The sequence below is a fragment of the Rhinopithecus bieti genome, unplaced genomic scaffold (assembly GCF_001698545.2).
Source record: "Rhinopithecus bieti isolate Rb0 unplaced genomic scaffold, ASM169854v2 scaffold_23816, whole genome shotgun sequence".
NCBI lineage: Eukaryota > Metazoa > Chordata > Mammalia > Primates > Cercopithecidae > Rhinopithecus > Rhinopithecus bieti.
The window spans coordinates 414,437-440,302 of record NW_016811019.1 but is presented as its reverse complement, the minus strand read 5'-3'; the positions used below and the strand labels follow the sequence as shown (position 1 = coordinate 440,302).

Sequence of the window (25,866 nt, the reverse complement as noted above, 5' to 3'; positions counted from 1 at the left end):
CTCTGGAACCAAAGGCTTTAGGGCATTGTCTTTGTTATTTAAAGATAGGGAGCCTGCTTTCTCCAATGCCAGTGAAACCTGCACGCGTTCCCAGGTCTCAGCCAGTCCAAAGCTTTGAGGGAAGCACGTCTGGCAGAGCCGAATCTTCCTCAGCAGCAGTGGGTGCAGCTGGTCTCGGGGGAGTGGGAAGGGCCCTCACCCTAAATACCCCACAGTGGCCAGTACAGCAGCAGCAAGTCCTCACCCTTCACAAGGCTCTTCTTTTTTCTTTTCTTTTTTTTATTTTTTTATTTTTTTTTGAGACGGAGTCTCGCTCTGTCTCCCAGGCTGGAGTGCAGTGGTGCGATCTTGGCTCACTGCAAGCTCCGCCTCCCAGGTTCACGCCATTCTCCTGCCTCAGCCTCCCGAGAAGCTGGGACTATAGGCGCCCGCCACCACGCCTGGCTAATGTTTTTGTATTTTCAGTAGAGACGGGGTTTCACAGTGTTAGCCAGGATGGTCTTGATCTCCTGACCTCGTGATCCACCTGCCTCGGCCTCCCAAAGTGCTGGGATTACAGGCGTGAGCCACCATGCCCGGCCTCTTCTTTTTTCTTTAACCGCTTTATTGAGGTGTGATTGATGTACAGAAAGCTGCAGATATTTAATGTGTACAACTTGATGTGTTTGGGAATGTATCCATCCCCCAAAGCATCAAACCATCATCACTACCCGTGCCACAAGCACAGCCAGCATGGCCAGAAGTTTCTTCTGTGCTCTGTTCCTGCCTTGCTTTCTTTTTGTAGTTAGAGCACTTAAATGGGCGGTGCTGGTCTCAAGACACAAAGTTTCAGTTACACAAAGCCAAACAGGATTTGGAGAGCCCCTGTAACAACACAGGACCTGTGATTAACAGCGCTGTTTGTGCTGTGTGCTTCAGCCTTTGCTCAGAGGGGAGGTCTTCTGGGAAGTGCCCTCACCACACAAGGTTCTTTTAGAGCCACTACATCATTTGCCTCACAACATCCTGCCAGTGTAAGCAGTCCAGCACTGACCTTCGCATTTTATAACCCAGGAAAAGGAAGAGGGTAAAGCCCAGGGCTGGGCATAGTGGCCTACTTCCTCCCAACTCAAAGTGTGGTCCATAGGCCAGCAGCCACAGCATCGCCTGGGGACATGCAAGAAATGTAGAGTCTTAGGCCTTGCCCCAGGACTACTGAGTCAGAATCTGCCTTTTTAACAGGATGAGGGGTGGGGAATGGGACAGGATCCACTCACGGATTCACTCACATGAAGTTAAAGTTCAAGAGCACTAGCCTAAGATCTGGCGAGTTAGCAGGCCTGGATTCGGCCCTAGGACCCAGGCATTCTGACTCCCTGGATGGCCCTGGGGGACAGATACATATTTGGAAAAAGCCATATTCCATAATGACAGGGCTTAATACATGATCTAAAAGACAAATGTTCAAAATGCTTTTCTGGTGGTTAAGTTTCAGGAAAAATGCCACCGATTCCATTTCTGGGCACAATTTCTTGCACAAAAAGCAATCTCCCTGTCTTGGAAAGGCAGTACTAGTGCCCGTTTTAGATGAACAATATTAAAAGAACAAGCCTCCCATTTCCCTCCCTTCCCATGTGCACCTTTGCTTTGAGAAAATCAGGCTGTGGGTTTTGATGTAGTGATTTTTTTTCAAAAAAGCACACATGATTCAGAGACTTTTCTCACGGGACTAATTGACTAGGCATTTGTGCTATTGCTCCTGGTGTAAATCATTAAAATGGTGATAATGAAAAATAAAAAAGATATTGGAAATGACAGTTGGAAACATAATATCAGCGTAAACTGAGGGAAGAAGGAAGGCGTGTATAAATTAGGAACTCGTAAACATCAGGATCGGCCTGGCACGGTGGCTCAAGCCTGTAATCCCAGCACTTTGGGAGGCCGAGACGGGTGGATCACGAAGTCAGGAGATCGAGACCATCCTGGCTAACATGGTGAAACCTCGTCTCTACTAAAAAAATACAAAAAACTAGCCGGGCGAGGTGGCGGGCGCCTGTAGTCCCAGCTACTCGGGAGGCTGAGGCAGGAGAATGGCGTAAACCCGGGAGGCGGAGCTTGCAGTGAGCTGAGATCCGGCCACTGCACTCCAGCCTGGGCGACAGAGCGAGACTCCGTCTCAAAAAACAAAACAAAACAAAACAAAACAAAACAGAAAACATCAGGATCGATGAGGGAGCTGTGGTGACTACCGTTTGATTACTTAGAGGAGGATTAACCAGAGTTATCATTACGAATAACCATCATGGCTCCTTCTAACTCCTCGTTCTTGTGGCTCCACAGAGGATGCAAACACTGGAAACTCCAGCCCTGTTTCCCTGTAGTCCTGCAAACACACAACCACAGTCTTTTGAGCTGGATTTTGCTGTTACTTTCCTTCTCCAAGCAGGCTTCCCCCCTCCCAGGGCTGCCTCTCAGGCATGCCTGATTATTCTAGATCTTGCAGAACTGACTAATTCAATGAGCTCTTCTTCACAGGAAATGGTGTTCATCAGTGGCCCAAGCTGATGAATGAATCCTACTGGGTGCCTGGAGCCAGACCCAGTGGCAAGAGTTGCAAAGAAGAAAGACTGATGCCTTCTCTCTATTTGGCTGCCAAAAATGCTCTTGCAATTTGCTTTCTTCTAGACAAGAGTCTATTCAAAAGTCTATTTGGAAACATTAGGGAACGGCTGTCACATGGCCGGCAGATCATACTGCCTGTGACAGGATATTATCTTCCTTAGGAGAGACTCGACCACTCTTTTATTTCACCGAGTAACTAGCGTCTGGGTTGATGGCTGCAGAATTGCTCTGAGGGCCGGGGACATTAAAATCCCTGTCCGGAGTGAATGCAAAACCGACAGCCACCTCAGTGAGCAGGATTTGTGGAATGAACTTTCACCAGTATTAAGCAGCAGTGCCCACCTTTCTGGTCTCCATCTCTAGTGGGACCTGGGGGGCCTCCTGCTTGTCCAAATCCCTCCCCAGGAAACCATGACGTAGCCCACTTCCTGTTCCGGGGGTCCACTCCATGAGTCAGGCCTTCGTGCCCCCCTTTCCCTCTCAAGCAATTCCCCAGGCATGCCCTTGGGTTAATGCACGGTCTGCCCTTTTCTCATCAAATCATGTCAAGTTCACTGCCCACCTCCTTCCCCCATTATACCCGGCTCAATGCAAGATACTGAGAGGAAATAAGAACAGCGCACGCGGCTCCTGCCTTCAGGGAGGGAGGGCTGCTCAGGAGGGCACAGCCATAAAACGGAAAAACTCCCTGGGGGGCAGGGGAGGGACCACGCTGGGCTGGAGCAGGCAGGGTAGGTCAGGGGAGCCCCAGAATCCCAGGGTGGCCCAGCTCCCTGGGGCTCCATTCATCAGAAAGGAGACTGTGTCTTAGTTAGGACAGTGTCTAATTAAGATGGAAAACGAAAGGCAGCATGGCCAAGGATGACAGTCCCAGCTCCGCCCGCCATACAAGCAGCCTGCTGGCTCACCCCCAGAGCCCCTGCTGGCTGGCCTAGAGCCCACCTCTCCCCCACAGAGGGACCTCCGGGGCCTTGACTTTGGCTTTGGGAACTAAAGGTCCACACTGTCCACCGGAGCTTCCTCCAGGATCAGAAGCGACCCCTAGGGAAGGAGTGCTTTTGGTCACTCGGGAGACACTTCTGTCCTCTGTTCCTGGCCACGGGGCCCTGTTTTGCCCACTCCCCTGCTGACCTCAGTACCAGGCTGTCTCCAACCGCACAGGCTTCTTTGTTTTCAAGTTGGGAGCTGCTACCCTATCTTGATGTACTTGCTTCAGATTTTCATTGTCTTTATTCTACGTCCGTGTTTTTAATTTAATTTAATTAAAAAAAAAAAAAAAAAAGCCCAGACCAGAGGGCAGCCTGTTGCAAGGTTGTGTGTTTTATCACCACCCAAGCATGCAAACGAGGCAGCCTCTGTTGACAAGTTCACATCTCCAGTGCAGAGCTGGCTGTTTGAACAGCTTGTGTGCAGTAATTGAAACATAGATTTTGTTGCCTTTCTGTTTATTTTTAGATTAACCAAGCAGGGATACTTTGCTTCCAGGCTGCCACTTCCACCTCCGCTGGGCAGCCTGGGACTGCTGGCCCCTTGCATACTGACAGCAAGGAGCACCACACCCCCCGCCCCCGGGTCTTCCCCTCCTGATGTGTCCTTTGCCTGACTCTGAGCAAGGGTGACCTTCCCTGTGACCTCCAGGGCCCAAGGCAGGGACGCTGATGAATGCAGTGCTCGGAGGCTGTTCCCTAACTCCCAGGTCTCTGAAGACATCCCCGTACCCACCATGTTGGACTCCCCCAGCAGCTTGGGGAGGCAGGCGGGGCAGGGATCAGTGACCCCCTTCGACAATGGTGGTAACGGAGTCTCAGAGCCTTAGGACAGAGATGAATTAGAATCCAGACCTTCCACTCCCAGGGCAGGGGGGCTGCAACAGAGGAGAGCCCAGATAGCTCCCAGAAGACTAAATCAGGGCCAGTTTTCTATTTTGGACACTTAAAAAAAATGATGGTTGCATCAGCCTGGATAGGTAGGTGATGCTATGATGCTCAACAGTCCCCAAAACCTCGATGGCTTCAGTGAGATATACTTTTCATTCATGCCATGCTCTCACTGCTGGTCGGCTGGGGGCCCTGTGCCAGGTCATCCATGCTCTACGACCCTGGCTGTCAGACTGGCCACTGTGGCAAAAGGAGAGATGGGTTAGCGTGTCGCACACCGGCTCTCAAGGTTTTCACTTGGAAAGCATGTGTCCTTTCTGCTCTGATGTCATTGGCCAAAGCAAGCCATGTGGTCAGTGGGTGGGGATGTGCAACTCTATCATTTGCCCAGAAGAAGAAATGGTTTTGGGGGAAAAGACAGTCAGGGAAGAGGATGCGTGCATGCATGTGTCTGTGTGCCTGTGTGTGTGTGCCTGCGTGTGTGTGTGTGTGTGCCTGTGTGTGTGTGTGCCTGTGTGCGTGTATTCAAAGGGTCCCCAAGCTGGGCTGCATTCTCCTCTGAGCCCTGCAGTACCCCTGAATTCATCTTAGCAAAATTCCTTTGGCATTCTATGATTTTTCTCTTTAACCTCATGAGGCTGGCAGCTCCTTGAAGACAGAGCCTGCCTGCTCCTTATCTCAGTGTCCCCAGGGCCCCACCCTCGGCTTGACATAGTACAGGGGTTCCACTGATGTCTGCTGAGCTGAACTGTCCCAGGAGAGGGTGTGTGAGTGAGAAGGACGTGGCCATGCACACAGGCCTCAGACCACTCTTCTCCCAGTGGCGTAGCACCACCTGTGTATTGCTGGAGGCCTTACTCTGTGCCACCTCTTCCTGGAAGCCTTCCTGGACCACCTAGACTGCAGAGATAGTTGCTCTTGGCCTCAACCAGCACTGCTGTCTTCTCAATACAGAGCCTGTGAAATGATGACCATGTAACTGGTTTCTTACTCTGAGTTACTTTCTGAACTCAGCAGGATGTAAGCAGTAAACAAGCAGTAAACAAGTATTTTTTCCTCCCACTACTTCTTTCCAGACTCACTCTGTTAGGCCCGAATAGCATTTGGGGTTTTCTTCCGGGAAGGCAGGAGGGGTGGTCACTTTTGGGCACAATGTCTATTAGTAGAAGTACTACTGCTGCTGCCACAACTACTGCTACTGCTACTACTTCTACTACTAAAAGCGAACACTTGCTGAGCACTTACTGTGTGCTGGCTACCGCACCAAGGGCCACACACACATCAGCTCTTTTAATCTCCAGGTACTTTAATTGAACCGAGGCAGGGAGGGGTTTAAGTAACGTAAAGGTTTAAGTGACCTGTCGGGCCACGTAGCTAGTAACTGGCTAGGTCAGTCCTAAACATGATCACATCCTTGGCTTCTCCAAAGCCCAGTCCAATCCTTTCATCGGAACTCTTATCGTATCTGGTCCACAGCCTCTCCCCTCTGCCCCAGCTCTGGCTGGACCCAGGCTCAGAATCGGGTAATGAGAATGGCAGCGTCGCCCTTCCCTGGTTTTGCCTCCTTCTCACTAACTGCTGCTTCAGCCTCCCCAGAGTGGCCACGGCGTGGGGCTGGAAGCACAAGGGCAAGGTGTGAGCAGAGTGAAGTAAATGGGCAGAGACAGCCTCTGTGTGCAGAGACCCGGTGCCGGCTCTCCTTCCTCTGCGGCACTTTGGTGGGTTCTCTGTGGGAGCTCCACGAGGGTCTGTGCTCTGCTGGAAACACTCCCTCAGGTGGCTCTGATGGTTCACACCCCGGCAGGCTGTCCTCCTCGGCAGGGTCTTCCAAGATGGCTGGAGTCTGGCTCACTGTGCAGTGTCCACTCTGGACTCACAACCACGACTCTCCCTTGATGACCAGCTCTGGTCCCGGTGCCCCCAGCACAACCCTCACTCTCCACTGCACATGCCAGAAATCCCCAAGAGCCTTTTGCATCTGGACACTTCCTGGTAAGATTCAGGCACACAGCCTTGGTGTCCCCCAAATTCCAAGGAACACAGTCACGTCCTTCTAAGTGCTTGGGGTACCCCAGTCTTGGGGTAGCAGCAGCTCCCACAGAGGACTGGTTGAGGGCCTGGTGGAGTGGGGAGCTCCTCCCCGGGAGGGGGGCGAAGCCTCAGCTTCCCTCCTAGGCCAGCTCTCTTCTAGGGTCGCTGCTCCCTGTAGTCAGCCCAAAGCTTTTCTCATGGAAGTAGAGATGGGCCCTGGGGCTGTCTAGCTCCTCTTTCTAACGTGGGGGTACCAGATACCTTTCAGGCACAGCCTGGGGCCTTACCTGAGACCCCAAAACAACAGGAATAGCTTTAGTTCACATCTTGATACAAATGATTCACTCCTCCTCCAGCTCAGCTCTTGCCTCCTCCACGAAGTCTTCCTGATGATTCCAGGTCACTCTGCCGCCTCATCCCTTGGCCCCAATCTTTTCTAGCCCTCATTTTCTAGCCCTCATTCTGCAGGGTCCCCTGTATCTGATGACATACTAAGCTCTGAAAACACACTGCATTGGCCACCCCTGCCAGTTGCCTGGGGGGAAGCCCTAGTCACGCCCATCAGTCACATTCCCTGCCCACAGTCACATGTGTGGCTGCACAGAGCCCAGCCTCAGGCAAGGGAGTGGGCACCCTAAGGGCAATCGGGACGATGGGGTCAGGGCCCCTGAAAGAGTTCTGGAGAGCTGTCTGCAGGCCAGATCTCAGCTGCACCAGGCCCTAGGAGAGGGAGGGAGACAACCATCTGCTCTTGGCTTAGCCCAGCCCGGTCTGTAGGCACAGGCAGTCCATTTACAGAGGGCTGGCCCTGCAGCGGCACACAGAGCAGGGCTGACACCCACTGTCTGGGGCTCAACAAAGGGGGCTGCACAGGGCTGGTCTCGGATGAGACGGGAGGAAGGGAGTCTGGAGAAAGCTGTGGTCCCCACCTGAGGCTGGGGGGACTCTGGTGTCAGACGCCAGCCTGGCACCATCAGGATGGCTTTCAGGGGCTAGAATAAAAGGCGCTCAGTATTCTTCACGCCTGAGAAGAGGACTGGGCTGGCACCCCCTCCCTGGCTACAAAGGAAGTGACTCGTCCCCAGGAGCAGCGTAGCTGGGGCCTACTCACCCCATACTCCAGGGCCTCCTGCCTAGAGGAAGTGCCTGGCGAATTGCACGATGAAATCAGAGATGGAGATGCCAACACCCCCTTTTGCTTACCACAAGGCGGTGCCGGCATCCCTCTCCACACCCCTGAGCTCTGCAGGTGTCAGCCTCCTGGCCTGGGGACGCCGCACCCCAATGACGCCGAGCCTTCCTTACCCAGATGCAAACAGGCAGCAGAAAGGGGAAGCAAGGAGCATTTACGGAGCACCTACAGCATGCCTGCCACTCTGCAAGTCACTTAAACTGTGTGTGTCATAGCACTGCCTCCATTTTATAGGAGGGGGAAACTGAGGCTCAGTGATGAGGTGGCTTGCTCAAGACCACTTGGGGGAAGTGGTGGTGCTTGGAAGGAAGCTCTTGTGCCTGACTCTGAAGCCAGTGCTCTTCTTTATCTTCTGCCGAACTCATGTCCAGCCCTAGCCTGCAGACCTTTCGTCTCTCACTCACAGTGCTTCTCACACATTCAGCTCCCTCAGCTGGCAGCTGTGCTTCCTCCTAACACCAACCACTTCTTCCCGTCTCCACCCTGGCCACCCTGGTCTGGGCCCCTGTCATCTCTCAGCTGGATTTCTGCCACAGCCTCCTAACACGTCTCCTTCCTTCCTTCCTCACCCTCATTCAGAGTATTCTCCACCCAGCAGCCAGAGTGATCCTGTTAAAACACAAGCCAGATCATTCCTCCCAAGCCCCTGCAATGGCTCCCAACCTACCCTAAGAAAAAGCCAAAGGCCTTCTAAGACCCATGAGGCCCTGGTGCCCACTCCCCTCTCTTCTTCGATCTCCCCCCGCCCCTCTGTTCCAGGATGCTGGCCTCCTTGCAGTGGCTCCATCACTTTAGGCCCCTTCTACCTCAGGACCTTTGCACACATTGCTCCCTGTGCCCGGCCCATCCTCCCCACTACCCACATGGCCAGGGTTCTTATTGCATTCCAGCTTCTTCTCAAATGTTACCTTCTCAGTGAGGCCTTCTCTGCCCATCCTATTGTTAAATGGCAACTTCTTTCTCTGCTTTTTTTAGATCACTCTCATTGCCTTCTCTTGGCCTACACAGTTTACTTATTTAGATTTCTGTGTGTCCCCCTCTCTGGAATGTGAGTTCCCTAAGGGCAGTGCTCCTAAACACAGACTCATTTAATCTACATAACGACTCCGTGAGACAGCTATTCCGATGGCTATCTGCATCTTCCAGACCAGGAAACTGAGGCACAGAAAGCTCAAGCAATTGGCCCAAAGTCTCCCAGCTAGAAAGTAGTAAAGGAGAACTCATGCCCTGGGAGCACAGTCCCCGAGCGCTGATCTCAGGCACCACAGTCTCCACCTGCCAGCTCTGTTCACTGCTGTATCTTGGCTCAGGCAGTACCCGGCCTCTTGTAGGGCTCCGTAAATAACAAATGAATGAAGAACACTGCAATGCCACATCACCGTGGTTCTCATGCCTGTCTTCTCTCCCCACAGATGGGCAAGATCCTGGACTCAGGCCTGTTCTTCCCTCCTTCCCTGCCCCACCTACCAGACTGCCGCTATCTGATGCGGGCAGCATCAGTCAGGGTATGCCAAAGAAATAAATTCTTTCCCTGGATCTTCAAGCGGTTGCTTTTGCCAGTGGCCATGGGGAAGGGCAGTTCAAGCCAGTTGCATAAAATGTCTCCCACTCTCCCTGTCCAGCAAGCCCCGACCCAGAGCCCTGAAGAGTCCGCCTGGTGGATCTGGAAGATGACATCACCGGCCCGGGGTGGGCAGGCTTGCCAGGTTCCTCCAGCCCCAAGCATCCTATTCATAATGCACCAGCATCTGGAGCGGCGGAGGGAGCAGCCAGCTCTCCCCCAGGAGCATACACATACACGATGCAATTCCTCCGAGGAAAATTACTCAGGCAGCCATTTATTAAAACACAACTGCTCCCGAGGAGGCCTTTCGGCAGTGGAAATACCAAATAGCTTTGAAGCTCCAGACGTCCCAGAAACCGATGAAGCAGGCTCCTAGGCACTATCTGACTTTTAATCTGCTTGTTCTTTCCCCCATCTGGAAGGTCTAATGAAATGTTACACTGCGAGGAAACACAGAAATCAGTAACTTCAGAGGACAGGGACATAGATTTCATTTCTTGCCTTGGTCTGCTATTTGCATAAACCTCAAGGGAACATCCGCGAGAAGAAACAAGAAAAATAACAATATCTCCGTGCCTACTGGGGGTCAGGCACTGTGCTTGAGGAATGACGACATTTTACATTTAACCCTCACGCACATCCCGGGGAGGGACTTTTCATCACCGTCTCTGTGGCAGAGGTCGCCGGCGCTGCCCATGTCTGTGCCCTCCTCCTTCTTGGGGACCACAGCTGGACAACACTCTCCAGCCCCCCTTTGATGCTAGCTGGAGCCATGTAATGAGTTCTTGCCGACATGTGCAGAATGTGTGTGCAAGTGACTCGGGTCCCTCCGGACCATATGGTTAGAGCAGAGATGTCTTCTTTATCTCTCTTTCTCTGTCCACTGCAGAGGAGGATGAGGCGCAGATGGCAGGGACACACTGCACAAGGAGCCTTGGTTCTTGTTGGGCTCTGCTCCTGGAGCAGAGCTGCTTCTCACTGACCCACCCCACACCGTGGCTTGAGAAAGAAGCTACACGATTAGACCACTACAGTTTGGGGTGGTTTGTTGCAATCGTTAGCCTGCCCGGACTAATGCAATCTTTATTTCCCAGGGGAGGAAGCAGAAGCTCAGAGAGTTGGAAGTGACTTGCCCAAGGTCACAAAGAGCCTGGGTCCAATGCAGCAGCAGCTGCCTGAGTGGTAACTAGACCTGGTTCCTTCCCCAGGTGTCCCCGGTGAAAAGCCCAGGTGGCTGCTATGAGACCATCTTCCAGATTCAACTCCCTGGGGCTGAGCAACTTGTAGTTGGTCCAGGTGAGGTGTTCTGAGGATTCAGGCAGAAGCCTGCCCCTCCTCTGCAGGAATGATCTCTCTCTGGCCTCCACCCTGGGAAGAGAATGCAGGAAGGACAGTGGCTGGATGCTGGCTCCCTGGAGACTGTCTCCTTCCAAATGCCTGACAAGCCCCGAGGATGGCACATGCTTTGCAGAAAAGGTCAACTCCAGAAAGCAGGAGACTCAGCAATTCCCCAAATAGCCAAACCCTGAACTCGGGCTGTCCCCATCACAGCACACATGCCCCACAGAAACAGAACAAGAGATAGAGGGAGAGAACCAGAGACACCAAGGTGGGAGAGCTTCCCCAGCAGGCCTGGTTATAGCCAATTGGTGAACCCCTGTGCGGATGGAGCCCTCTCATCTGTAGAAGCCTCCCTGGGCATCCAATTTGCCAGGCAGGTGGGTCCACTGGGACTAAAGTAAGTCCTCTAAATGCCTCACTCATTTTTGTTCCTTAATAAATACATGTACAGAAAAAGATGCAATTGAAGAGAGGAAGGGAACAGTATTAACCAGGGAAGAAATATAATTGCTAAATTCTGAGAGGCTATTTTAGACAAGAGATCAAAGGGTTGGAAATTAAAACAAAACAAAAGACAACACTACCACCACCCTGGTTGCCTGATTCAGCCCTTTAGACTTCTGAATGCCACTTCCCAAGGCCATCAGTATGACGGCAATGACTTAACAACAGGCAGCACACAGCCCGACCCCTCCCAGGAGAGCTAATTACTTCCCAGGATTAATTCTCCAGTTTTCTAGACAGTTCGAGCAGCTGCACCACTACGGCCATTGCCAGAAACAAGAGTTTCTGGATGGAAGACACACCTACTGTTTCCCAGGAAATGGACCTGGGGCCTCAATCCACAAATCATCTCACACAAGAAGGCACCAGCCCTGCTTGCTGTCTGCTGGGAGCACCATTTTATGGTTTTTTTTTTTTTTTTTTTTTTTTTTTTTTTTTTTGCTAGGGCTTTTAAAGGCTTTTTAAAAAATCCTGTTTTTGATTGCGAGGGGCTTGAGAAAGAACGGTGAATGCACTGTGTCCGAGACCAGGAGTCTGGGGAGGACTGCTGCGTCTGACACTCAGATGAGATCACCCTGCATTGCTGGTTAGCTCCTATCTTACCGTCCAGCTACAACAAAGAGATGCACAGAGCTGCTGCCGACTTTCAGTCCACCAGCCAGCCCTGGCCAGGCACTCAGCACTGTGCTGGGGCTGTGAGTGCTGGCAGAGATGGGTTTGGCTGAGGACTGCCCTCAAGGAGCCCATGGTCTGGCAGGGCTGAATCAATCCTCAAGGAGATCTGAGACCATGAGACAGGCAGAGGCTTCTGATGAGCATGTAAGGGAAGCCCCTTGAGTTCTGGAGCCTGGTTCTCTCCTCTGGCCTTCTCCGTAGCTAGGCATATAACTGCCCATCTTCTGTCCATCTACTTATCCATCCATCCATTTACCCATGCATCCACCCGTGCATCCATCCATTCACATCTCCCTCTGTCAACGCACCATATATTTGTTGAACATCTGTTCAGATACTTTGTCAGGCATCCAGATTCCTGTCAAGTGAAGAAAGTGAGAAAGGTTCCAAACAGAATTCAGTTGTGAAATCTGCGTTTTGTCTGACCCATTCCCTCCTTCATCTGATATGAGCAAGATCCTATGATCTTTCTCTCCCACAGGGAGCCCATTAGCTATGGTTGGGTGTTGTGCCGCACCCCTGGGGTAAGCATGTGACCAGGCCAGGCAAATCAGGGCGTTCTATCCCCCTGGCCATAAGGATTGATTCACGGTTCCTGACCCAAACAGACCCAAATCCCATAGATACGATATATGAACTCCAAAAACAAAGGTCTCTCTTCCTTCGGGATCATGCTGAGTAAAGATGTTGTAAGCAGGGGCCTGCTCCTGGCCATGTTCTCTGGTCATGGGGAGGGGATGGTCTGCAGAGCAGAGGATGAAGCCGGCCCCAGAGGGCAGTGGAGGAGAGATGGGTGAGGTCCAATAGTACATGAGCAACTGAATCTGGCTGTGCTAAAGCCTGAGCTGTGTCTCTCCGTTACAAGAGCTAACACATTTTCTTTTGGGCTTACGTTAGTTTGAGTTAGGTTCCCATCTACTGCAACCAAAAGAGTTCTATGTTCCAGTGTACCCTCAGAGAAGTGCCAAGTTCTGTGCTGCTGAAGATGAGGTTTGGGATGTAAGGATGTGTCTTTGTGACTCTTTGGGAAAGAGGGGGGATTCAGAGAGAAGGAGAGGGAAAGAAAGATGCTCAAGAGGAAAGGACAATGTGGACCAGCACTAGCCAGCACGATTTTCTGCAATGGTAGAAATGCTTCTGTGATCTGTGCTGTCTAATATCCAGAAGTCCCCAGGGGCTGTTGACACTTGACAATTGGCCAGTATGACTGAGGAACTGAAGTTTACATTTTATTTAATTGTAATTGATTCAAATACTGGCTAGTAGCTACTGTATTGGACAGTGCAGGTGTGGACCACAGCCCTGGGGGAGGAAGTGTGAGGAAAAGTGAGCACTTCTGAGGGACTGGGCAGGTATCAGGGGTGGGACTACAGGATGGGGGCCTGGACACAGAAGACCCTGGGGGACACGAAGGTAAATGGCCCAGGCGAGGACTGAGGAGGGTCTAACACGGGGCAGAGGAAACAACTAGGAGCCAGAAACGAGGAAGTTCCAAAGTGGGAGGACGCCAGAGTCAACTCGCAGGGCTGGTGGGCGGCATGGCTGTTCCCTGAAATGAGGATTACAGAGGAGGATGGAGGTCTGAGGTGGAATGATGGGATGAAGGTTGCTTAACAGAAGTTGGAACCTAGAGAAACAAGCTGTTGGAGTCATTGGAGTTTAGGGGATAATCGCTCAGACTGTGGAAAGAGAAAAGTATACCTAAGCTAAACTGTGGAGACTGCCGTGAAGTGGCTGGAAAAAGAGAATGAGGAAATACAATGTATGAAGGAGTCAGAAGGAGGTAGGATAATGGCCAGGCACAATGGCTCATGCCTACAATCCTATCACTTTGGGAGACTGAGGAAGAAGGGTCACTTGAACCTAGGAGTTCAAGACCAGCCTGGGCAACATAGTGAGACCCCATCTCTTTAAAAAAATACAAAAATCAGCTGGTGTGATGGTGCACATCTATAATCCCAGCAACTCATAAGGCTGGGGCAGGAGGATGGCTTAAGCCTGGGAGGCGGAGGCTGCAGTGAGCCAAGATCATATCACTGCACTCCAGCCTGGGTGACAAAGTGAGACCCTGTCTCTAAAAAAAAAAAAAAAAAAAAAGGAGGTCGGATAAAGATAGCAAAGCATCATCAGTCTGCTAGGATTATTATTAAGTGTCTCCTTTTTCTTATATACAGACGTATTTTTGAGATAACTGAAATCGACTCCTTTCAACATCCAATCTTAAACAAGAACAAAACATTTTAGCCGTTTAAAAGAGAGAATATTCTACAGTCCACTGCATGCTTCCCAATACGCTGAACAGAATTGAACGTAACAGAGGCACCTAGGGCTGTGAGCCAGTATGATCCCCAGGACCCAGTGTCCCTACACTCATCGGCCCCGGGCGGCTGCCGGCTTTCTAAGCACGGATGTAAAATTTTAGAGTTTGGCAGTTGCTTCACCTCTGATTAGCTTCTAGCAAAATTTTCTTGCTGGTACAATCTTTCCCAACCCTTCTCCTCACTCTTGCCAGAGCAGGAGTTTGCAGAATTTGCTCTGAATTTGGAATGCATGTAATCAATCTTATAGTCAATTTGTATTTTTTAAAGAACAATTCTGAATTAAAGCCGGAGGGATTGATGATGAAGAAAGAACGAGATTTTGTGTGCACACATTTGGTGATGCCTATTTGTTTTGTCAGTAACTCAGAGGTGCCTTCTGTTCTTTCTCTCAGTCTAGGCTCCAAATCTCTAGGAAGAGTTTCCAGATCAGTGAGAACTGGTGGAACAAGCAAAGGCCCTGACAATCTTGCCACTCAGAACCTCTTATTCTGAAATAGATCAATGGCACAAATTGTCACACTGTCACAAATGTACAGCCCAGACAGCTAACAGAGTGACATATTCCACAGTGTGTCCCTCCCCACAACCAAAGATCATTCTCACATTCACCCCCACAAAGCCACAGGCACACTCTTCTGAGTGTTTGGAATGTATGTTTCAGTCACGATTTTAGCTTCCTGTATGGCAGAGAGAGGCTGGGATCCGGGTAGCAAGTAGCTGACAAAGGATGACAGATAATCTCCTTGTTGAGGGTCCAGGCCAAAAGCTTTTAGACATCTTGATTAAGATAAAACAGAACAAGAATGGAGCCAAACAGATAGGATGGAGAATTAGGAATTCCAGCTTTGCACCCATGCCATCTGGCTTCCTTGCAAGTGAAACTGACGCCAGACATCTCTGTTTCTCAAAGTGTGGTCCTTAGGTCCAGCATCACTTGAGAGCTTTTAGAAATGCAGAATCCACTGAGAAGGGCTGCCTTACTCGGTTCATAATTCTATTTCTGTGGCCAAAGGAATCCTGGACTACGAATCAAGAGAAACCTGAGATCCGTCCTAGTTCTGTTACTTATTGGTGGTGTGAATTTGAGTAAGACCTTGCTCCTTCTGGTCTGTTTTCCCAAATACGAATTGGGGTCCAGCCAAATAGGCTCAGTGATCCACCCTTGTTCTAATTCTCAAAGTGAGATCTGTAGGTACCCTCAGTGCTTCCAGAGCAACTTTCCTTTACAGACCAGAGCCTCCTTTTTCCTCACACACAAATCATCATGGGATTTTGGAAGTATTTCCGACTGTCATGAAGGCTGTGGCATGAATCCTGCCACCCTTTGGACACATTCCAAAGCCTCTAACAGCCCAAAGCATCAAACCAGGATCTAGTGAGCTCCTTGAGAACCCAACCTTCCATCCCTAAGTAGACTTGGTGGTGCCAGCTGCTGTAAGCCCTGCCTCTCCAGCTTCCTACCCCACATGCAGCTTCTTGCAGGTGGCCAAGCTCCAGATGCCCCAAATCTCAGCAAAGAGCAATGAACCATCCCTTCCCAAATACCCAGATGGGGCCTCCTACTTCCTTTAGTCCCTGCAGTTCTGTACTCCAAATTCTGCCAACAGATGAATCCTAGTATCTCGTATGGTTATAACAACTCTGCATTGTAAGCACTAATGCAGCTGACATAATATTGGGGATGAGTGGTTACACAGGATACCTCCTCCTGATCTGCTGGAGAAGCGTGTGCGTGCGTGTGTGTGTGTGTGTGTGTATAGTTGTCCACATTTCTGCCCACTGCAGGCAGCTCCAACTCAACTAGAAGTTACTCGTCCTTCCTAAAGGACCTGAAATGCCCTTCCCTGCACTGTAGTATGATGGAGAAGGCAAAAGGGGGAAGCAGGACCCTCCCCCTGAGGCAACAGAGTGTTCAGAGGGGAGCCAGGGGCACAGAAGTGACAACACTGCCATGAAGGGTGGTGGCAGCGGCACCCACCAACTGAATTAGCCGACAGAGCCCGAGGGCAACCAGTGATTGAAAGGGAACTCAGGACAAATGCAAATTCAGAGACAGAAAGTCAGACTGCAAGAAAGTGGCTTCCAGGGGCAAGGTGGAGTTGGACCAGAGCAGCAGGTGCACTTCAAGTTTCTGCCAAGAACAGGGACATAATGGACAAAATGGGGAAGCCAGCAGGTCCAGAATAGCCCTTTCTACCACACCTGAAGGAGAGCGAGCGAGAGAGGGGGAGAGAGAGAGTATGTGTGTGTCAGATCTGTCTTTCACTATTTTGTTAGGGAGGAAGGGAACCAGAAGTTTGTCTCAGAATGTTGCTATCCTTCCTTTACTATAGGCGTGGTACCTACTTATCTACATCAACCAGGACATAAACAGTACAGAGCTTCTTTTCACAGCACAGGCTCAGGCCCTTCCAATAGATTCTCTCTTTGTCCTCCAAAAGGCCTGAGTGCAGCAAACCTTCATGGAGAGAGATCAGGACTCAAGAATCCAGTATTATTTTATAAACGAAAAGGTCGGCAGCCCCCTTCACAGGCTGCTGTGCTGAGGCTCTCTCTCCTCTGAGAATGGGAAGCGTTGCCTGTGAGTCTGATGGGCCAAGCCTTCTTCCACTCGAAGAACAAATCAAAAATGGTCCCTGAGGCAAAACGGGGAGAGTCAGCCTCCTTTAAACTCTCCACGGCACACCTGCTCAGGCCGGCACAGCACACCTGCTCAGGCCGGCACGGCCCTGATGGCACCAGCACCAGCCCCCTGCTGTGACAAGTACCCGGGTGTCACTCTGAATTACAGGCCAGGAGCCAACCCACTCTGACAGCGAAGCTGCCGTCCACAAAGCGTACTCTAATTTCCACAGCTTGGAGCCCCTTGGGTCTTGAGGATGGGGTCACCCCAATCACGATGCTGGGAGTCGCTGTGGTGTAAAGTAAAATCCAGCCCTCTGTCATCAGGTTCAGGCTACACGTTACTCAAGAGAGTCATGTGGGAAAATTAAGTTAAACCAGTGGCACGGTATGTGGTCACTTACCTTTGTCTTGACAAAAGGACCTGGCATTTAGGAAGGATACCTGTCGCCCTGAATGGGCCCGGCAGCAGAGCGGGCTTCTGTTTCCCACATTTGGATTCTCAGACCAGAAACCACATCCTCCACTAAGCAGTCCCCTGAATGAGATTTAAAATGTTGAAATTTAAGGGGGCCAGAAGGCTGCCTTAGGCCTTAGATTCTTCCACTGCTCTTCTTTCTTTAAATTTTTTAAATTGTAGTCAAATATACAGAATCTAAAACTGACCATTTTAGCCATTTTACGTGTACACTTCAATGGCATTAAGTACATCCTCAATGCTGTGTAACCATCACCACCATCCACCTCCAAAATGTGTCACCTTTCCAAACGGAAACTCTACGCCCACTAAACAATAATTCCCCTTTCTTGCCTCCCCGAGACCCTGGCACCCACCATTGTACTTTCTGTCTCAATGAATTTGCTCTAGGTACCTCATATAAGTGGAGTCATATCATATTTATCCTTTCCTTTGTCTGGCTCATCTCATCTAGGATAATGTCTTCAAGGTTCATCTATTTTGTAGTAGGTATCCATGACTATAGCATTCCCTTCCTTTTCAAAGCTAGATAATATTCAATTGTATGTATATAACACATTTTGTGAATCCATTCATTCATCAGTGGACACTAGAGTTGCTTCTACCTTTTGGCTATTGTGAACAATGCTGCTATTAACATGGGTGTACAAGTATCTGTTAGAGGAGCCCTGGGTTTTACATTAATTTTTATCGTCTCTTCTCCTGTGAGAGGCAGGCCTCAGCCTGTGGCCGTGTGAGGCTTGGCTCTGATTCTTTGGAGGCAGGCCAGGGTGGGGTCACCTGGGAGAGGGTGGGGAGGCACCTGTGCATGGAGGCCTAGCTCAGAACTTAAAGGGTTAAGTTCCACAAATGCAGAGACTGTTCTGTCTCTTTTCCTCCCAGAGCAATCCTGTGACATGCTGGCATGAGCTGCATTTCCCAAGGCCACAGGAAGACCACAACAGGCCCCTGTACTCAGTCTGTCTGGTCAGGCCACATTTTAAACAAATTAACTAATCTGATAGAGATATAACGTCCATAAAGTAACTGTACAAATCTTAAGTGCACAGTCTGATGAGGTTTGGCAAATGCATGCATCTGCCTAACCACCACCCCAATCACAATACAGACCATTTCCACCAGCCCAGAAAGTTCCTTCGTGCCAGACTGCATTTTAGCAGCTGCTTTTAGGGCCAGTCGATACTGCTGCAGCATCAACAGGATTAGGGGATCCAAAAAGCCTGCAGGGGGTTCTAGGCTGTGAAATCCAAGATGTCCTCAGCTCTAAGTGACCAGAAAAGGTCACTTTTCTAATTCTGCAGCTGACTAGCCACCCACAGTAGTCTGGCAAGGGAAGTTTTAAAGCACTAGAGTCCCAAAGAGACTGTGGGACCTCAGCTTAACTCAACAACTCCAAACACATCCACTCTACTAGCCTCTGTGCCATACATAGAGCTGGGCCCTGCTGCAGCAGGGAAGGAGCAGCTCTGCGTAGCTGGAGAGACACTGAGCAGAAGAGAAGGAAGACGGGAACTTGGGCTGGAACAGAAGTTAGCATCTGTGATGCTGCAAAGAAATAAGTCATTCTGGCTTAAGGCCAAACAGGAAGGCTTCTCGGAGGTGGGGGCATTCATAGTAGCCTCTGAAAGGACGCATAGGATTTCAACAGAAAACAAGAAAAAGAGGAAAATTCCAGGCTGGGAAGACATAATGTGTCAATAAAGGCAGTGAGACATAATAATAATCACTTACTAAATGCCTGTTAAGCAACAGGCATTGGGCTAGGTTTTGCACAAATGTGATTTTATCTAATAAAAATAATAAAGAGGCCGGGCGCGGTGGCTCAAGCCTGTAATCCCAGCACTTTGGGAGGCCGAGACGGGCGGATCACGAGATCAGGAGATCGAGACCATCCTGGCTAACATGGTGAAACCCCGTCTCTACTAAAAAAATACAAAAAAACTAGCCGGGCGCGGTGGCGGGCGCCTGTAGTCCCAGCTACTCAGGAGGCTGAGGCAGGAGAATGGCGTGAACCCGGGAGGCGGAGCTTGCAGTGAGCGGAGATGGTGCCACCGCACTCCAGCCTGAGCCACAGAGCCAGACTCTGTCTCAAAATAAAATAAAAAATAAAAATAAATAAAAAAATTAAAAAATAAAAATAATAAAGATAAGGAGGACCCTACAAGGTAAGTCATATTAACTGCAACGTGGCCAAGTGACTTCCCAGGTTCACAAAGCATTATACCTGGATTCAACACAAGGTCTCATGATCTGAAGCCCTAGCTGTCCTGTTTCCTGTGCTGTGGGAAGAAATACGATAAAACGCGTGCTGCACAGCGGATGTGGGAAAGGAACCCCTGGTTGCTCGGAAAGGCATCCCCAAAACTGGGGACTTTCAACTATTGGCGGGTCCTCACTTGGTTCAAATATCAATTAAAGTGTCAGGAAAAATGTTACGTACCCCAAAAAGAGCTGTGGAAACACCTCATAGTGCACACATATATTTCTTTTAACAAACACACACCCTAGGAAAGTCTCATGTATTTGAAATAAAGGGAGTTAATGAGTAAATTTGTTTTTTCTAAAAGCAGTCTTATTGATATAAAATAGCCCAAACCGGGTTCACAAAGGATGAAAACAGAGTTGGCTTGTAATGAGCATTTCAACTGTCCACAAACGGATCTTCTAGATTGTCAGCACAAGGAAATTCTGTTCTCTTCATTGGCATAAATGCCCCAATTCTTATTTACACTGTTAGTCCCGTGAGAGTGGGGGGTCCTCACACTGTTACAAATGCCATCTCCCTTCCCGGTACCCCACCCAGCCCAAACGCCTCATCCCATCAGCAGCTGCCAGGGAAGGAGCTTTCAGGGAGCTCCCAGATCTCCCAGCTTTGATCTGCGAGCCAGCGCCAAGGCTCCCCGGAGGCTGCACAGAGCTGCATCTACGACCCACGGGTCCTTGTTTTGCATTAGCTGCTTCACTCCCGGCAGAGGCTCACATTTTCTCTGACACCAAATGCCATGAATCCTGCTGGGCCAGGAGCTACAAGTCTCCACAGGACCCCTCCCTGCTTAGACCATCCCAGCTTTCTTTCCAAAGCAGGTAGAATGCCAGCCCCAGACGGTGGGGGAACTCTCAGAAAAAGACTTCCCTGGATGCAAGAGTCCACATCAAACCCATGCCCTAGGGCGAGCCCACAAGCAGCCGTATCAGAAGGCACCGCTTACTGGTGCACACACAGATCTGCACACACACACACACACACACACACACACACACACACCACACTCTTAGAGTCGCCCTACGCACACACTCACACGTACGCATGGTTTCTCTGCTGCCTTTGACACCCAGGCCTGCCATATGTATACACCTTTTCCTCCCCGAATATCTCCAAACCACTTAGTGTGCTCGGGAAAAACCGAGAGACGCTCTCACACAGGGAAGCCACTGGTTGGCAGAAAATCCCTTGAACTCGCCAAAGACCAGGCCAGGCAGCACCTTCTGCTCCTCAGCTTGGGGGTCTATGAGTTGCAGAGACACGGAGGGAGCCCTCCCCTCGGCCCCCAGGCTTTCTCACCGCCAGCTGAGCTCCTCCTCTCAGCCCACGTGCACACACAGCTGCGGGTCTGTCTCCCTTCTCAACAAAAGTTCGTCTCTCTCCAGTTGGTAGCCTGGAGCCGGGCCAATCCTCCCGTTACCCTGAACGCGCGCCTCGATTTGCAGAGGCCTGTGGCGAACAGTCTCCCTGCCCTGACCCTTCTCCCCGTGCAGAGGGTGTAGTGGGTGAGGCTGGGAACACACCTCCTCCCACCCGACACCCGACCCCAAACCACAGGCCTCTAGTGAGCTCCCCACCGCCCAGGCCTCAGTCCCAAGTTAAGATAATCTTAGAATCTTGTCACTCCAGTGGTTCATTCTTGAAGGAAGTATTTTAGCTTCAAAAGAAAGTGGAATTGAGATTTTAACATAGGAGCAAGAAAAAGTCTAACCTTGGCGATGCGCATTCCACGAAGCCCCACGGGCAGGGGCCTGGGTGCCGCCCCGGGTGCTGCCCTGGGTGCAGGCCTCAGCGCATGGTGCAGAGGGTGCGTGGGCCTCCCACTCCCTTCACCAGCTCCCACCGTCTTCATTCTGCTGCACGCCAAGCACATTGCAAACCAGAGTACTTTTTCTCCTTGCCAGTGAGCCGGTGCTGTCTATGTACTGCAGGAGGAGGCCATTACAGGGAGTTAATAGAGTTTTAAATTTGTTTTTAAATTTTACAATGCACTTCATCAAATTCAGTGTCTGAGCACAGCATCATGTTCAGACCAGGCAGCATATGTTAAATGGTCTCAGCCTTCCCCTCCACCCCTCTCCCACCAGGAAAGGTTAACTCTTTGGAGTAACTCCCAGGCATGGCCCCAATGGAGCGGGTTCTGGTCTGTGGCGGTCATTCTGGAATAGGCCCAGTGGAAAGGCTGGTGACTTCTTTGAGATGCTCTGGGCAGCTTCTATGGTCAAGGGCCGTTGAGGCTTCCACTGGGCCTTGGTCATCCTGTTGAGGTCCCTTACTGAGGTGGCCACTTGGGAGTCGTGGTGACTTGGTTCTCTCAGGTTCACATCTCTATGGTCCCAGGTGTCAAAGAGGGTGAGAAAATACCCAGGGCACAGACGTGGAAAGCAAATAGTGCAGTCTGCTGACGAGGAACAGATGGGAGCACATTTCTGCTATTTTTCACCCAGAAGGATTTCCTTTAAGGACATGTTCAGCTGAACCTAGGATCATTATTGTAACTTGGGATCAGTTGCTGCGGAATTGGAAATAAGTGAGATTTATGGGCCCACGGTTTTGTGAAGAGCATCTTGGGTACCAGGACTTGTGGCAGGTCTTCTCTGTCACTAACTGCAGTCAATCTGGCCTTTTATTAAGCTTTAATAAGTGACTGGTTCTAGGGAAAGTTCTGGAATAGATAATACTGGCAAGAGAAATCCCTTTGGTTCCAGGACAGACTGCAATAAAGCAGCTCCGTCCTGGTGGCTCTGAGGCAGGGTCTCAGCTCACTGAGGTCACAGAGCCCCATGAGGGAGAGGGAGGGTCCCCTTGCCAGTGCAATCTGGCAGTGGGTGGGTGGGGGATGGAACTGGTGGGGGCAGTCACCTGTTATTCTCCCTTGTGCATCACAACACTGAGCCTCACCCCCCCCAAATAGGTTCCATGTTGGCACTGGTCTGCTTTCCAAACGTCACAGGCAACAAGAACCCAACATGTCTGTTTTTGGTTAACAGAACCCATGGGGTGGCTGCACCCTGGCCCCAGCTGTCTGGCCATCCGGCAATGACTTTCGCTATTTATTTGAAACTTGTCTGTACAGGTGACAAGGAGGAGAGAGGCTTCTCAGTCAGGCTTCTGCCGAGTCCCAGATACAGTCCCAGCTCCCCCTCTACCTCATCGTGCATCCAGGTGTCAACCTGAGCTTTGCGCTTCTTAAAACGAACATCCTACAAATAGAAAACAAACCCTTCTTTGAGGCTACACACCTAGTTAAACACCCCACCCTACTTTTCAACTCTGGGGAGACTTTGCCCATGTCTGCATCCTTCCAGACAGAGTTTGGTGCTCTGTGTATGGCTTCAAGTTTCCCATTTCTAAGTTCATACCCACACAAAAGCTGGTGGGATGGGGCAAGAACCCTCAGTGGCCTCCACTCTTCTGAGCAGATTCAGAAACACATGCTAAGAACTGGGCCCAGGAGGGATGTGGAAGCTGGGGTGGAGCTGGGCTTGGCAGCTGGGCAGGGGCAGGGGATGGGCTGGGATGGAGGGAAGAGCATCTTGAGGTGATGGGAGTCTTTTTGCATTCAAGGGCTTGCTGGCTTCCAACTTGCTACTTACTGCATTGAAAAATATTCCACACGATGGAAGAACTATTTTCCAAAACAAAATGCTAGTATTCATCAGGAGGCGCGGGTTGTGCAGTGTGAACAATTCACTTTCGTTAAGTACCATATGGCCGCTGGTAGGAAAACGCTAACATGTTTCAACAGTACAGCTGGGGTAGGGCTCCTTTATTCACCGTGCAGATGGCTCTAATTGACATCTCTCCTAAAACAGGTCTCCAGCATTTCTGCAGGATCATTAGAGTAATTAGTTATTAAATACCATCACCACTTTTAGAGAGGGGGTCTGATCCTTGGCAACATTCCAGCGTGATGGAACTGACAGGTTGGGAGGACAAACCGTGGGAGGGCCCATGGAAAGGGCTTAGGAGCTCCTCCTCTTCAATGGCAAGGCCAGAAGAGGACAAAGACTTCGCTGATTCCAGAACAGCCTCCTGGAGAGAACTCAGGCGCCCAGAGGGCTGTACGCCACAGTTCTAGAGCCGGCCCTGCCTCTTTGGCGGTGTGATTGTGTACGCCCCTCAATCACCCAGTCTCAATTTATTTATCCCTTAAATGGGGGTAATAGCAACTGCCCTTCCTGCCCTGCAGAGCTGAAGATACATATTGAAGAGCACATGGAAAGAGCTGGACTCAAGTGCCGTGGCTGAGCTGGTCCTGATGGCTGTGTTTGACACCCAGCTTGACCCATGCTCACCACTTCGGTGAGTGACAAGCCGTGGCCTCTCAGGACATGGGCACACCTGAGACTCAGTCCTTGATGCTGCCAATGGGCAAGCCTTTGTCATGCTGTGACCAGAGCCCAGTCTGCAAATGTGGGCTGCCCAGGCTGTCTCAGAAGGGGTGGGGGACTCAGCCCAGCCTCCATGAGCCCCAGAGCCAGCCCACGGGTGGAGGCTGGTCTAAGCTAGATCCTGTTTCTGTACTAGATCTATTACACTCTACTCCCCAAACCAGCCCTTGAAAACAGCCCTAACACCTGCCCTCACTCGCCTCTTCGATATGCTCATCACCTCCAGTCAGCCAGGTCTATACCGAGCCTATGCTTTGGTGGGGGCAGGTGGGCAACAGGGGCTGAGGTGGGGGGAAAGAAGGAGGAAAATAAGAAGAACCATGACCTCTGTTCTGTCTCATGAGACTGAACACACAAAGGTCTCAGCGAACCCCATACTGCAGCGTGCAGAGTGGTGGAGTGAACCCAATATCCATTTTAAAATGGAGCTCTTAGCCAGCTGCAGGGGCTCATGCCTACAATCCCAGTGCCTTGGGAGGCTGCAGTGGGAGGATCGCGTTAGGTGAGGAGATCGAGACCAGCCTGGGCAACATAGCAAGACCCCATCTCTACAGAAAATGAGAAAAAAATTAGCCAGGCGTGGTGGTGTGCATATGTAGTCCCAGCTACTTGGGAGGCTGAGGCTGTAAGATCCCTTGATCCCAGGAGTTCTAGGCCTCAGTGAGCTATGATCGTGCCACTGCACACTCCAGCCTGGGTGACAGAGAGAGAACTTGTGTCTAAAAAAATTAAATAAAAGGAGCTTTTCAGCCAGTACTACATACTTCGGCCCTATGTATGGTTAGAGGGTGGCTCGGCATCAACCCCAAAGAGAGGTTTCTAGTGACAAGGGGCTTAAGGGTGGGCTGGGGGCCACGAGGATCACACTCGCAGCAGAAGCTCTGAGTCCTGCTCCCAAGGCCCAGGGGGCAGCTCTACTCCAGCCAACTTGCAGACTTGGCTCTATCTTGGCCTTCCACACCACACACGTGGCAGCACCGCCAGGGTGGCCGTAGAGATAGCACTGCGAATCAGGCTGCAGTGGCAGGAAAGAAAGGCGGTCTGGGGATGTGCGCGTCCCTAGGATTTCTATAAAAAAGTAAATACATGTATCTAAAGGGTAATACGGATCTTGGAAATAGCCTTCACTTTGAGTTCAGTCCCCATTGATTGAGGGTTAACAGTGTGACATTATTAGTTTAATTTCACAGTCTAATCAGTTTCCTGCTTTATTGATCAAAGGACTTGGAGCAATTGTAATTTTGTGAGGCTGAAAAGTGAAATTCTGGGCTAAGGGAATAAAGCCTGGAGGCTCTCTGGGCTCAGGGGCCGTGCAAGGGAACGCATGGCCTCGTCCTGTACAGCCCACCTTACAAGGGCTGCAGGGTCCACAGGTGACATCTCCAGTCACATCTTCTTCCTCCCACTGGTGAACCACACGGAGGGCACAGGAACTAGTGACTAACCAGCATCAGAAATGGAGACCAGCTTCGGAAACAGCCCTTCGCCCCACGACACCCAATCCCACACCCACCTCCAGCCATTCTGAGCCCCAAACCGGCCCAGGGCCTCATTGTTAAACACCCTCCGTCAGCAGAGCCCCATCTGTGCGATGGAATTTTTTTTTGTCACTTTTTCAAATCAGAATAGAAACAATTTTTAGTCTATAATTACCATTTCTTTTCTCAACAGACAAATGTTTCCTTTTAAATTGTAGGGCAGAAAAGCAAAGAACAACATTTTAAACCAAAAGAAAGACTAAAATTAATTTCTTCTTTACAGAAAAATAAAATACAACAGCTCTTAGAAGCCAGGTTTTTCTTTTCCCAAAAGAGCAACAAATGCAACAGTGTATTCACTGCCACCATTAACTCCCATTTTAGTGGCAGGTTCTGGAGGGGTGGTGGTGATGGGGTCTGCAGTAGCCCGCGGACCTTGTACCTTGATCTCCTGGCAGAGCCTGGGCTGCTCCTGATGTCTGCGTTTGCTTGGGATGAATGGTCCAAAACCTTCAATGCAGAAGG

General features: G+C 50.6%; 1 protein-coding gene across 6 annotated transcripts in view; it reads right to left on the bottom strand.

The window, feature by feature from the left end:
• The window catches only part of KLHL29 (kelch like family member 29), a 318,957-nt gene that overhangs the window by 153,814 nt on the left and 139,277 nt on the right, over positions 1–25,866 (bottom strand). For 3 of the 6 annotated variants that reach the window (XM_017893334.1, XM_017893335.1, XM_017893339.1), the window contains exon 3: positions 21,181–21,394. The exons of the other annotated variants lie outside the window; for them this stretch is intronic. In XM_017893334.1, coding sequence (XP_017748823.1) covers positions 21,181–21,342 — 162 coding nt within the window. In that variant the 5' untranslated portion in view covers positions 21,343–21,394. The remainder of the gene's footprint in view (positions 1–21,180; positions 21,395–25,866) is intronic. 6 annotated transcript variants of the gene reach the window in all.